Raw genomic sequence first — 15,023 nt, 5'->3', positions numbered from 1 at the left:
TATCCAGTAAGCCCAAATTTTGATCTCCAGAACTCTATTTCCAACTTGTAATAACTTCTGTGACGCACAATACTTTGAAACTTTGCATGTTAAAATTGAATTATTTCCTTCCCCAAACGTGGCCTCTTTTCTATTTCCTATCTTAGTGAGTTAGCAGTAGAGTCAGGGTAGAATGAAGGGGATTGCCCACTTATAATCTTTCTTTAGGTTTCTATGCTCGACTACCTAGTTAACACATTTAATGGAAAAGAATGATTCTTCACGTGTATTCCAAGTTAGCTTTTGTATTAGTTATCTGTTGCTACATAACAAATTACCACACACTTAGAGGCTTAAAACAGCATATATTTATTATCTCAAAGTCTCTGTGGGTCAGGAGTCCAAGCATAGCTTAGCTGTCCTCTGCTCAGGGGTTTGCAAAGCCGCAGTCACGGTGTGGGCTGGGTCTGAGCTCTCCTCCGAGGCTCGGGATCCTCTTCCAAGCTCACGGCTTATTGGCAAAATTTATTTCCTTGAAGCTGTGGAACCCGTAGCAGCTTGCTTCTTCCAAGTCAGTGGGGGAGAGAGTCTCTGACTTGTTGACCCTCTTTTAAAGGGCTCATCTCGTTAGGTCAGGCCCACCCAGGATCACATCCTTCTGATGAACTCAAAGTGAGTTGATGAAAGACCTTAAGTGTATCTGCAAAGTCTCTTCACTTTTGCCATGTAATGTACCATAATCTTGGGGGAGACTCCTCTATTCCTTTTGCCATCCTCTATCTGTTAGAAGCAAGTGACAGGTCCTACCACACTCAAGGGAAGAAGGTTATACCAGGGTGTGGGGGCCATCCTAGTTCTGCTTACCACAGCTTAAGTCTAAAAAAAAAACCAACAAAAAAATTATGTGTAATGGCAAAACACAACAAATGCTTGTAATTTGGAGGTATTAAAAGGTCGAATACAAAGAAGAAAAGTACAAAACTGTAAAATCTCAAAGTTTAATGGAAGTGGGACATATTTTGAAGATGGAGAAAATGGTTTCCTATGCTTATCCTAGCTTACTGCTTTGGGCAGGAGATAGATCCAAGTATCTAAACTTTAGATCACATTATACAAGCCTAAGAGGAATAATCAGATAAGCAGTCTGAAAGACAGATGTTTAATTACATAACCGGCTTAACTTGAGAACCATTTTATCACATGCTAACTTTATTTGCCTTAAAAGAGGAGAAATGTAATTATATGTCTATAAATAAGGTACATGGTTTTCCTCAGTGTCCATTCATTTGACTTTTCCTAATAGTTTTGTTTTCTTTCTTTTAAGACACCTGACAGCCTGTGGTTTTCTTTGAAGTGCGTAATCTTTCCTCAGGATAGGTAGTTCAGGTATCTTTTAAAGTTGTTTCTTTACAATGCTCAATGACATATTTACAGAAGTTCCTAAATCCCAACTCTCCCCTTTCTCGCCCTGGACCATTCATAGCTCCTTTTCCTATAAGCATCACCCAGATGTTCTGGGGTTAATAAAAATGCCATTAGGACATGAAATGTACTAAGCATCTTGCCACTTTTGGGTCCTGCTTCTCAGGGAAAACTGTTCCAGTGGTAGTTAGTAAAAAGCAACATGAACTTGGTGAGTTTATCTCGTTTTCTTGACATTGGCAATTATAATGCAAGCCCCGCGGTATATATTTGGGGTGAGGTCAGCTTGCGGATCCCTAGAGATATGTGGTCACTTCTCTACTTTCCCTCTCTTTCGCTTGAGCGACGGCCACATTGATGCACTGAAGCCACTCTTCTGCATTCTTCTCGTCCTTGGCCTTGAACACATAGGTTTTATTGTCTGTGAAGATTTCGAAAGCCCGAGGGAGAGAGCGGTCCCTGCGTTTCCTGGCCACAACTTTCACACTCTGTACTTTGCTGAGTTCTATTGGGGAGTCATCAGGATCATCTTTCTGAAATGCACATGGGAAGGAAAGGTCATGAGCTGGCTCCCAGAGTATGGAAAGAGCTCTGGCTGCTGGAGAATTTTCCAAGAGGATCAGAATCCTTTCACTTCACCTGGCTCAAGACCTTGATTATTCTGGGCACTAAGTCTCAAAGAATCATTAGAACAATGGAAGGAGTGAGCAACTGGCCCTTTGTTATTGTAAGTTGGCACAAGATAGCCAATTTATAGAACATTATTATAAGTGGGGTGGGAGAAAATTGCTTACTTCATATTTCTTTGATTTTATGTCATTTTTCTCTTGATAGTAACTCTGTATCAATAGAGCAAAACTGCGACAGTCCAATATGGAGAGCTATTAACTCAGAATCTGAGATAATTTGGGAGTCATGAAATTGAATTTTCCTGTGTGCGATCTCTGAGAAACGGGTATTAATTGAATAAACAAGGTTTCAATGTTTAAGGAGATCAAACTGTTTTGGAAACTCTGTGGAGCACTGGAAGCATGAGTTGCCTACAAACATTAAGTTAAAGAATATTTAATGATTTACGTTTTCCTTGCATCAAAGCAGAGGCTTCAGGATCTCTACCACACAGGCCCATCACAGCAGGCCAGCATGAACGGTTTTAGGGGATCAGATGCTTCTTTAAAGCAATTTCAGGTCTTTAACATCCCTGAATCCATTCTGTCTACTGGGGAAGGTACCTGTGGTTGAAGATCTTGCCAATTCTCCTTTCCCACCTCTCCTTCTCTCTCTTTGCAATGGAAAGACACCCTTCTAACTCATCTCAAACTTTCTATGGTGGATTATACAACTTGGAAAAATCTCAAAAGCATCAAGCAAACAAACAAACAAACAAACAAACAAGCAGTTCAGAATATCGATACCAGGGAAGCATCCTTCAAACAAGGCAACATAATCACTCCCCATCTATTTCATTAAAAGATGCATTTACAATAGTATTTCACTTTTTCATGTTTAATAACTATTTATTACATTTGGTATTACACTTATGGCTTTTCATAAATGATATGATTTTTAAAAAGGTAAATATAAAAAATCTCAACATTGGGAGACTGATGGGTACAAGAAATTAAAATAATTAAATTTCAATTTATATACATAGTTTTATTGCAGTGCAAAATGATAGGGTAATCTTGAGAAAATGCTGCAGGAGAGATAGAACAAAAATACGGTTTCAAGGAAAAATGAAATGATGTAAACAGTTCTGTGAAAGAAGAACTAATTATGTATTTTTTAAAATGGATGGTGTTGGGTGTCAAATTGCCATGATATTTTACCTCTTTCACCTTTTTTATTCATTCCCACACCATCTCTTATCTAGCAACCGTCAGTTTATTCTCTATATTCATGAGTTTGTTTCTGTTTTGTTTATTTTGTTTTTTAGATTCCACATATAAGTGAAATCACATGGCATTTGTCTTTGTCTGGCTTATTTCACTTCATATAATACCCTCTAGGTTTCAAATGGTTACATTTAAGAGAGATGTGATCTTTTTATTTTAATAGTTACAGTTTAACATAAATTATAGTTTATGCAACCATGTAAACATGATAAAAGTGTTGATGCAACTTAAAACGCTACAAGGTATTATATAGATTTTTCAAATTTCTCTAAAGGGATGCAGGATAAAGTTTGAAGATATCTGTACTAGACAGTATTTTGTTGGCTTAGTTTGGTTTATAGTATGTATCTGACAGTAATAAAATTATATTTCTTTGAATTAGTCTATAGTACAGAAATTGATACAGAGAGGAACTGCTCAAAAAAGAAATGTTACCATAGTTGTCTAAAGAGGGACAGTGAATTAACCAATATAGAAATGGACAGGAAGTCAAAGAACACCGTTGCCTGGCTAGCTGGTGTTTAGGACCTTAAGAATGTAAAAGTAGAAAACAACACTGTAGTCTTTCAGTTGTTACTTAAAAATGTGCATTTTCCTCATTTACAAGAAATGCCCTTTATGATGTGGTTGAAGCTTGAACTGGACTGCTGACCACTGCTTGGTTACTGTGTCCCTGGGGATGAGAAAGATTTTGCTGTGGTCCTCATATGATATGAAATTATTTCCCAATATTTAAGCCACATGTTCTTGTCAGATTTCTGGAATGTCAAACCACTATTTCCCAATAAAGATGTCAAATAAGTTAGCCAGTTATAAAATAGCTTATGATCTCAACTTTATTAAAAAGCTCTGAATTCAGAAATATAAAAGGTCGTAAATTTAAGTTCAGGAAAAACTTACTAACTCTGCTTTGTCTCCAGGAATCTGAGAAATCACTACATCTTAACCTATTACTGATTTCTTTATTAAAAACAGGAAATTCAGGTGGTTATTTTAAACACTTAAAAATGCTTCAATGTGAGTCTATGCTAAAAAAAAAAAAATTCTTCTTTAAAACTTCAATAATGGTCTAAATTGAACACACCATTACACTTCCCTTTCAAAAAGATCTTCAGCCATAGAAAAGTCTCTCTGCATATTTTACAATACAAACAGATGAAGAAAGTAACATGTGTTCAGAGTAGGTGTCACCAAAGTGATTGTTCACATGAAGTTTTATCAATTAAAAGAGCACTGATCGAAATTTTTCATAATTCACATACACCATACTTGATTCGTGCTGAGGAATGAATTCCAATACACTTTTATAATGAGTACTCTAAAGATATAGTGCATATGTTCTGAGTGTATTGTGTTTTTTAAGTAATTTAATACCTTTCATTAATTAATTCAGACACAGTTGGGTTTGCCAGTGGCTCTATATTTAAGTGTACATAGAAGGCAGCATGGCGTACTCACCTAAGAACAAGTTTTGGTGTCATACTGCCTGAGCCTGAGTCCAACTTTACCCTTCCTGGCTCTATCGTTACTGGCAGTATCCTTAGTTAAGCCAGTTGGTCTCTTTGAGCCTCAGTTTCCCCATCTGTGAAATGGCAGTAACAATAGTGCTGACCTAAAAGGATTGTTTGAGCTAATCCAGTGTGACATGTGATAGGCTCTTATTATTATATTTCAACATAGTCAAGAAGTTGGTCAAGGTTTCATTCCCCTGATCCTGAATCAGTAGAATTTCATGATAAATAAAACTGATTTGAAAAGAGGGGGATAACTTTGCATTGTTGATGGGATATAGAATGCTATTTCAGAGGTTTCCCATTGAACATTCAGAATACAGATATTTACTAAGCATCCTAGTTCAGATTGAATATTATATCAACTGAATATTTATTAGTTCTTTTAGCATCCTATTTTATTCGTTAAGTGGATATTAAATGAATGAAAGATAGTAATGTTTTTCCCTAATCAGAATTGAACTTTGTCGACTTCAAAAGGTACTTAAAATAAACCAGCCTGTACATCTTCCTCCCCGCCTACAGGCCCCCTTCCTCAGGTCCCCACCTCTAAATATAAAAGAAATCAGAGTCAATATCACAAGCCATAATTTTATGTAGGTGATGCACAGGAACAAAAGGCACAGGGTTCCATTCAAGGGAGCTGACTACTCCTTCTGCAGTTCATCTTGTAAAACTTAAGTCAACCACAGCAAAGAAAAAGCTCCCATAATAAGCTGAAGAGGGACAGTGAACCAATGAACAAAGAGCTGAACAGGATAGACAGTGAAAAGACTCTATGTAATAAAACGACATTGCAACATTGTAAAATGGAGAAGGAAAAACGATTGGCATTTTAACTCAGGACGAAAGGCCTACCTGGTTGGTGGAGATCAAGACCTTAAAAATGCAAGCGTAAAAAGATGCCGAAAGAACTTACCGACTTTCCTTTTTGAAACAGCAGTTGATTTCCAGCCAGTGTGAAATACCGAGTTTTCCACCTTTTGATGAACTTCCATCTGACTTGCTTTTCTTTAAGTTTCCCTTCTATAAGAGGCTGGCCATCTTGATTTACAACTGTTGAAGGTAACAGAATGATCAAGCCATTTATTTTCCATTATTTATTTGGCAAATGATCAAAAGTCAGAATTGTCCAGTGAACCACAACCCAGTAAGCATATTTGAACAGTGGGCTAATAAATGACGAATTTGGTTAACCTCTCCCCCTTTGTCCCTAAAAGAAGGCACTGTTGAGATATGATGATGGGAAAGTGTTGAAAGCCCTCATCAAGATTTTCAAAAGGAATAGAGTTCACAAAAAGAGCATCTGGTTAGCAGTTTCTAAGATTCATCCAGATAGCCAGCTTTCTCTGCTTCTTAACTCCTTTGTTTCATGGTATTCTGTTCACATTAGCTGCTTAGAAATATAGCTTCACAAATAATCACAAACCGAGTATATTTAGCTATTTGGCAGCAAAAGTCAATGCAGTACTCCAAAAGACATGTTGTCCTAAAGCCATAACAGCTGCAAAGGCAAATTCACTCAGCTTTTTTGAACATGTTATTTCCACTCTCTGGAACCCACATACTCTCTCTTCACTTTCCATATTCCCATCTTCGCCTAGTCCACAACAAATCATTTCATGCTTCAGCTCAATTGTTGCTTCGTTTGGGAGGCCCTCCGCAAACCCAGACCGGAGTGGCTTCACCTGTTATATGTTTCCACAGCATCTGGCACGTTTCTTGTATATCAGGCATCATAATTTGTACATTGTTATTAGTGTGTATCTGATAAGTATCTTTCTTTTCCATCCAACTGAGAGCTCTTGGAGGGCAGTATTTTTGTTCACTGTTATGTCACCAGGCACCTAACACGGTGCCTGGCAAATGGTGGGCAGTCTATAAATACTAGTTGCGTGAATGGATTAATTTGACATTGAAGTAGAGGGTTTATAATTAAGCATAATTATAGAATCAGGAGGTCCATTACCATATCAGAAGTTGAGATGTCACACTGAAGGATTTCATTTTCTTTACCAATTACATAAAATTCACTATTCAAAATCATGTAAAAGCATCTGATTTCTGGGAAGGATGACAATATTTACTTACATATATTTATGCTCAATTTTCCCAGCACCTTGAAAGTCATGAAATTTGTTCTATCGCTTGGCAACTTGGACAGTGCCTATTTGATCATATAAACACAAACTATCCTTCCCACTCTACCATTACTCTTTTCTAATGTAGGTCAAATAACTACTTCAGATAGGTGGATTTGGCCACCTTAACAGCATTTTCAGAGTAAGAATAATGAAATGTATGAAATATATAGTTTTCATAAACAAAGTTCTATTGAGGCTAGTTTTTTTTTTTTGTCCGATGATTATTCAATTGGATAGTCTGTTATCAATGTCAAAGTAAAGCTAATATCAAAAAGCATATCAAATCTATTGTTAGATAGCGACAGGGCTATGATGGAAATAGAATAGGAGTGAGAGACTTGGGGGTTGGTGCACATGCATTTAAATGGTCAGGAAAGAGCTCGGACATTCGAGGTAACATTTGGTCTGAGACATCCGTGTTGAAAAGTGTCTTCCATCTTTGAGAAGCTTCGTGGTGGCTAGTATTGTGCACAGCAGAGGGTAGGGAAAGCAGGACCTCAAGAGGTATTGACAATCCATATCAAGAAAATGATTTCACTGTTCTACTTTGTTTTGTTAGGAATCATCGGACTTAGAGCATTCTTAAAGCTAGTAACATTCTTTGCAAATTTACATTTTCCATAAATAAGATACTTCCTTTGTGCAGCCTCTGCACTCTGCAGTTACTTCAGGTAAAGCCCTGAGGGCATGCCTTTTCCACGGGCTATGCTTTCCTAGAGAGCAGGAAGAGCCTCACCCGGTGTCTGCCTCGGCTAGGGGTTCAGTGAGTGTTTGCAAAGTGTGCTGTTGAGTCATGAAGGGCACAGTAGCCTGTTTGGGAGGAGGAAGAAATGTCGAAGAGGAGATCCAAGAGGATAAAAAAGGAAACAAAAAACAAGCAACAACAAAAACCCCAAGTCAAAATTAGATTAAAAAAAGTTTTTTTGAACACGCGTTTCCCATGCTTTCAAATTAGAAAAAAAAAAAAAAAGCTAATCAAATTGTAATGTTCATGGATTTTGAATAAAAATTCAGAAGAGTTAGATTCGCGTCCTCTCAACTGCAGTTTTCTGATCAGCAGTGAGGAAATAATAATAGCTCTCTCCTGCTTAACAAGGATGTGGAGAGATCAAAACTCAAAATGAAGACGTTTTCGTGAGGACACTAGGTAAGTGACAAAGCACTATCCCTTCCCCCACTACTTTTGTGAAAGACTTTACTTCAGAGTTTGTAATCACATTGCTTTCTCGCTATAGTTTTAATTAAAAGATAATTTAATGCAATGTCATTTAATAACAGTACGTTTTTCCAGTGTTCGTCTTCCATATTTACTCAAAGAAACATTTGAAATAACCATGGTATCTTAGCTGATGTGAAATCATGATTGATTTAGGTAATATTTAAGTTCATGGATCCTTCTGGATCTGAAGGAGGGGATGAGCTACAAGTATTTCTCCTCAAGGCGGATCCTAATGTTTCAAAAATTTGCAAGAGTATGTGACAAAAATTTGCAAGGACCCCTTGGCAAAGTAGCTGAAGAAACTGTTTGAGACAAGGAGTGGATGGGATATCATACCCACGTACCCACAGGCCCACAGTGACGGGGAAGGACTCCAGGCAAAATGACAGGCTTGAGAGCAAAAGGATGAAGGCCTGTGGAGAGATGCTGGTAAGCAAACACGTTTCCTTGTAGCCTAGTGAAAATTAACCCCCGGGAAAAATTCCATGGGAAGGGTTTTAGGAAGGAAATGTTAGCAGAACTTTAATGTAGCTGCATGGTAGGGCCCTAATTTAGTCTTTAGAATTAGGTTTAGATAATTCTGGAGAAGCCAGGTTACTTGTAGCTGTAGGATTAATGTAAAAATAGTTTTAAAACGCAGAAAAAACAAAGACGTAATTTTTTTTCCCAACTGCTATCCCCTATCTTTAAAAAAAACTGTTTTTTGCAATTACGTCTCGCATATGCATAACTGACCATATGTCATTTTAACAGGTCTGTTGCCCATCGCACGTTCTTGTAAGCAATGATTCTCACATGATATCAGTCTCTTCATGGTTAAACTAGCGAACTAATTCTTCCTAAGGATGATCATATTTCACTTGAAAAATAACATGTGGAATGAGTCTATGAGGGAATGAGCATGTGTCTGAAACTAACATTTGCACGTAACGCATACAGGATATTTAAATATTTTCTCACTTGCCAATTAATTAGCACATTATTTCATTCAAAGCACCACAGTTTGGCTAAGACATTCTCCACCAAGCTGGATCTGTTTCTTTCTTTTTTATCAGTTGGCTGAAAAACTATAGCATATTAAACTGAATTCCCTAGTGCTATCAGACCCAAACCGTTACCATGTTTATCAACTTAAAAGTCTTTCAGAATGCTAATATAAATGTTTATACAGTAATTGTATTTCTTTTGTGCACCAAACATTGAAAATATTTATGTTGATAAAAGATGAATTTTGAAGGTTTTAATCTTAGTCAACCTGAAGTTGGTGAATAAGAATGAAACACCAGATAGACACCTTAAAGCTGAGAAACCCCACCACAGGAAGAATAAAGCAATGAAGAATATTCCCCAATTTATCTATGAACCATCCAGCTATCCTACACATACTTTTGAGCACAGATAAGCTGTACGGCACTGTGTTTGGACCTGAGGAAGTTATAAATCCCAGCTCAGAGGGAACTTGAATTTATCATCTTGTGGGGAGCTAAAGCACTTTACAAATTCTGCAGCTCAATGTAGAGTTTGGAGAGTGCCACTGGAGAAGTAAAAGCCAAGCCTTAGAGTACTCAGGGGAAGGAAATTCTACTTCTAGCTGGGAGGAGGTGCCATGAGAGCTGGGCCCCTGCTGAAGAAGGGAGAGATGATATTCTAGGAAGAATGCAGAAAAGGACTGAAGTAACAAGAGGGATGAGTGAGGGAATGCACAGGAAGAGAACTTAAAGAAGCTGTAAGAATCACACTGAACAACAGGGCCACCATGAATGGCTGTGCAGGTTGGCGAACAACCTCAGCCAAGGTGGTAAGTAGGGGCTGAAATGCAGCCTAAATTTTGCCGTTGAAGCCATGCATCCCGCACGTGGACTTCATCCACCATAAATAAAGGCACATAATAGTGCTATAAAAGTTAACAGTGGCCGTGCTTAACTAAGTGCCTGGCACATAGGAAGGGATTAATACATAGTAGCTACTCTCGTCATGGTTATCACCATGCACATACAATGGTCACCCTCATCCTTTTATTGTAATGAGGAACAGGTAGTTTTTATAGATACCATATTCTCATGGCTCCAGGATAAAATCCACCTCTCTCCCTCCACTCTAGGAATGTGATGAAACATACATGAAAGTGTTAGGGATAGTGAGAGAATTCAGAGTGATACAGGAACCCTTTCAAGTTTCAAGCACTGCAGGCTTTGAACTTAAGGTGTGACAGGCCATTCAGAATCCCAAAAGGGAGACAAACTCACTTTTCAATGACTGATCCATTTATTCACCAAGACTTCCATGGTCAAACCAATCCAACAATGGACTGGGCTGCATTGGGAATGTTTTCCACACTATCTGTGGTTGCTCCCTTTTCCTCCAGACTTCCTGCTTGCTCTTACGACAGTAGATGCTGAACCCCACACAACTACTATTCACGTTGCACACCGACTGCCATCCAGACTCGGAAATCCCTTATACTGTGTGGTTTCTGGCTTATGCAACTTTTGTCTTGAAAGTATTGCATGGTGCGTGAATCGACACCCTATAATTGACACTGTCATGAACTTAATTTGTGATATCTGTATTCTTAGATAGTCTTTCCTGATTATAAAGATAAATACCTTCAACAAAAAATGCATATTGTAGAAAAAAAATTATGAATCTCAAATAGTTTTTAAATAAGAACTGAATTTTAAAATTTTTACATGAAATTACTGCTTCTGGAAATTATAACTTCTATACAGTCTATGGGGAATTTCTTTGTATGTCTTGAGAGTCTCAAATGTACTTGAATTTCCTTCCATGGTTTTCCTGATCTGTGTGTGTGTGTGCCAGTTGTAATAAAGCCAACTATGATTACAGAGGATATGCTTCAAGAGGGATACAAGCATTAAATGAGGAGGTCATAGGAGGTACATTTCGTAGACAGCATCTGTGGTTTTTGAAATCACTAAGGGTCGTAACAAATAGCGTGTTCCTTATGAATATCCAGGCAGTGTTTTATGGTGCTACATTTCCTTATTAGTAGCGAATAAATGAGGAGGCATTATCCAGCATCAATTGTGTAAAACCCTACAAGATGCTGTGAGTCCAAAATAGGACAGACTCAATCTGACAGCAGCCCTTTGAGGACACATGCACATATGAATGAATGGTTTCCTTTCTCAGTAATCTCATACCCATCAAATGTATTTCGCTTTCTAGGCTTCTCTATCAATCGCTGAAATATTGATCTAAAAAAAGCCTCAGAACTATTATTTTATACACCTCTAGAGCAATGTTTCCGAAATTGTGTTCTGAGGGCTACCTACATTGAATTACCTGCTGGTTTATGAATGAAAATGCACATTCAAAGGTACCACCCAACCTACGGAATCACTGTTTTGGGGTGGGGTGAGAGGTCCTGCATTTTTAACAAGATCTCTAGGTGATTCTAACATAGCTCAAGAACTTCTAGGAAATGACAGTAGCCTCATGGTAGATCACAGTAATAGGTCATATAATATACAAAATAGGGAAACTGCAAAACCAGTAGGGGGAAGAAAATGGTTATTACCTTTGAATGAAATTAAAGAATGAGATAGCAGTATAAGATCATATGCATGGCCTTGGCGTAAGTCAATACAGTTACGGAAAATATGCTTAGAATCTATGTTTGTGGAATTTGGCTTATTTATTGTATCAGCCGTGAAACAAAAATTCTAAAGCCACTTGCCAAGAAGGTAACCTGTCCAGTTGTTCTGAGCAGTAAGTATGGTCACTTTTGGGCCTTTCTGGGAAGCTGTTAAGGAAGATTGGCCCAAATTTGCCTAGTAATGACCAATAGGGCTGAATGGGGAAAGATCAGGGATGGTGGAAATGAATGGAGATAATTGCTCAATCTTAGAATTGAACTTCGCATAAGAAGGGGTTCCACACACATTTCCCATGTGCAGCCCACATTGTTCTTCCATTAATATAATCTCACGGATAGGTATTACTGGCAATATCTGTCCATAGTATTTTAGACAACTCTAAATGCTGAGTGCTTTCCCACACTGCTTGTACGTTGTAGAGCTTTCCTTGCTTGGGGACAAATAGATCTGACATACTTGTACCAGGTCTGTGATAAGCAGGGTAACCTTGCTTGGGACGTACAAGTTGAGCATATCCTAGCTATTGTCCTACTTGCCTGTACATTTTGGAGTTTTTAGAACATCCTAAGATGTTGTCTACAATGCTTTTGTGGAATTATTTAACACAAGTTCCATCTGTTGTGGTTCAACACTTGACCTCAAACCTTTTGGCAACAAATAGATGCTTCACAGTGTCTGCATTGGAAACTTTATCTATAACATATACAGCATCATACTCTGTGTACTTGATATAAATATATATACATATATGTATGTGTGTATATGATACATATGTGTATGCAATACCTTACTCTCTGTTAAATAAAATGATCTCTTATAGTACTTTTGAAAGGAACTTATTTAAGAAGTCATTGTTTATACAAAGAATACATTTGACACAAAAGGCACACTGGAAATGTCATTGTATGAATATGTTTTTTTAACCTTAAAATGTATCACTGTGAATTCATTAATTTGTTTTTTGTCAGCACTTACCTGAGAAAAATTTTCTGAGAAAGATACAAACTTTGGCTGTTTACGTACTTGGTAAATATTAATTGAGCATCTATTATGCGTGAGGGGCTGAGGATGGATGGATGAGGGGAGCTCCCTTTATAGAACATACTATTTATTGGAGGAAATAGACATTCGTCAAATTATCACATGTAGAAAAAAACAAGACAGCAGCTGTAACAAGTGTTATGAGGAGAGGTCCTAGGTACTTTGGGGATATTGGCATCGGAGGTGACAGATGGCTTTTCTGTGTCAGTGTAGTTGAGTTGTTGTGGGAAGGCTAAAATGTACATTCACTAGGTAAAGAGGGGAGAAAGGGCACTTCAGGCAGAAAAGCAGGACATACAAAAACTTGGAGGCAGGAGGAAGTGCGGTGCATTTGGGAAACTGAATGAAGGCCCTTCTGCAGAGCAGACAGGAGCAGATAGTATGTGGGACAAGATGCGGGTGGGGAGGCTGGGAGAGACCCTGGTATGTGAGGAGCATGTTATGGAATTTGGTCTCTAAGCTAAGAGGATGGGAAGCTACTGGAAGGTTTTATGCATCCGATTTGTGCTTGGCAGAGATCACACTCTGGCGGAGTGTGCGAGGGAGACCAGAAGGGGTTGGAGTGTCTCAGTTACTGACATTATCTTAAATAGTAGATGATGCTATCTTGCTCTAGGGCAATGGAGAAAGGCAGACAGAGTTGAGAGCAATTGAGAAGGTAAAATCCACAATATTGGGTGATGGATTGGATCGGGGGAGGGAAAGAACAGTGGGTCTCTGGCTGGTGCGACAGAATGAATGATGCTACATTTATTCTGATAGAGAATGCTGGAAGAAGACCAAGTGGTTTATAGGGGCAAGGGAGAGACAAGCATGAGTTTTAATTTAAATGAATGGAGTTTGAGGTGACTTTGAAGCACGAATCAAGTGGCGGGAGAACTAAATCTAGAGTTCAGGAGCAGCCTGGACTGCAAATAGACGTTTGGGAGTTGTCTCATCAAGGTGGTTACCGGAGCTGCAGAACCAGCAAAGATTGACTGGGGAGAGAACGTACAGTGAGGAGAAGAGAGGAGCTTTAACATCGAATGGGTGGGTAGAGGAAGATGGGCCCGGGAAGGGGGATAAAGAGTGTTTACAGAGTGAAAGGGAGTGTATGTCACAGAAGTTAAAGGAAGAGAATGTATGAAGAAGCAGGAATTGGTCAACAGAATTGGATGCCGCTGAACGGCAAGTAACACAAGGAGTGAGACATATCCAGTGTACGGGGGCCTTGGGTGACTTTAATGGCATAGAGATAAGGGCATAGAAGCGCTATGAGAGAGGGTTGAGTCAGGAGGAAAGGAGGCAAGGAAATGCTGAGACTGAGCACTGACAACTCTTTTGGCTTTAAAGTGGAGGCGAGAGAGAGGGAGTAGGTGAAGGGAAAGGGAAAGGAGAGGGTAAGCCAGTTGAGTGTATTTAAAAGCCAGTGGGATGGTTCGGTCGGAAATGAGAAATTGAATAGAGAAGAGAGAAAGGGTAACCTGTACTAGAGAGTTACCGAGAAGGTAGGAAGGCAAAAATGTGACCACCCCATCGAGATGGGATGACTTCATGCTCAGTGGCTGCTAAAAGCACCTGTATGTCTTTTACACAGGTGAGTTTGAGGCTGAACAAATTTAATTTCTAATGTATTTATATCAGTAAATAAAAAATTAGCATTACTTCTGAGAGGGGATGACTAGAGCTCTTTTAACATATATTAAGTGCTACATAAAAATTCTTTTTTTTTAAAAAAAGATTTTATTATGGGGGCATATTGGGGAACAGTGTGCTTTTCCAGGATGTCAAGTTGTTGTTTTTCCAATCTAGTTGTGGGGGGTGCAGCTCAGCTCCAAGTCAGGTCATTATTTTCAGTCTAGCTGTGAAGGGCGCAGCTCACAGGCCCAGGTGGGAATCGAAATGGCGACCTTGGTGTTATGAGTACCGCGCTCCAACCCCTGAGCCAACCGGCCGTCCCAAAATTCTTTAAATCTATGCCATCTGAAGCCTGACTTATTCACTCTAGTCTGCATTTCTAAAGCACGCTTTTCCTCCTCCATATATAGGCTTGACTCAGCTTATACTCCAAGTGGAAAAGGACACGTTTACGTGCATGATGACTGGTTTGTGGCTAACCACGGGGTGACTAATGCTTTGTTGCAAGTATAAGGCCTATCAGACACTTTCACCCTATATCAAGAAAAGATTGTTGACTCATTATGGAAAAGCAG

General features: G+C 38.7%; 1 protein-coding gene across 4 annotated transcripts in view; it reads right to left on the bottom strand.

Moving 5' to 3' along the window:
• Positions 1 to 363: 363 nt before the first annotated feature.
• The window catches only part of VEPH1 (ventricular zone expressed PH domain containing 1), a 203,339-nt gene continuing 188,679 nt past the window's right edge, over positions 364 to 15,023 (bottom strand). For all 4 annotated transcript variants that reach the window (XM_033092130.1, XM_033092103.1, XM_033092111.1 and 1 more), the window contains 2 exons: positions 5,727 to 5,863; positions 364 to 1,934 (listed from right to left, as the gene is read on the bottom strand). In XM_033092130.1, coding sequence (XP_032948021.1) covers positions 1,698 to 1,934; positions 5,727 to 5,863 — 374 coding nt within the window. In that variant the 3' untranslated portion in view covers positions 364 to 1,697. The remainder of the gene's footprint in view (positions 1,935 to 5,726; positions 5,864 to 15,023) is intronic.

This window comes from Rhinolophus ferrumequinum, chromosome 2 (assembly GCF_004115265.2).
Source record: "Rhinolophus ferrumequinum isolate MPI-CBG mRhiFer1 chromosome 2, mRhiFer1_v1.p, whole genome shotgun sequence".
NCBI classification, from domain to species: Eukaryota; Metazoa; Chordata; class Mammalia; order Chiroptera; family Rhinolophidae; genus Rhinolophus; species Rhinolophus ferrumequinum.
This window is presented reverse-complemented; position numbering and strand designations above follow the sequence as displayed.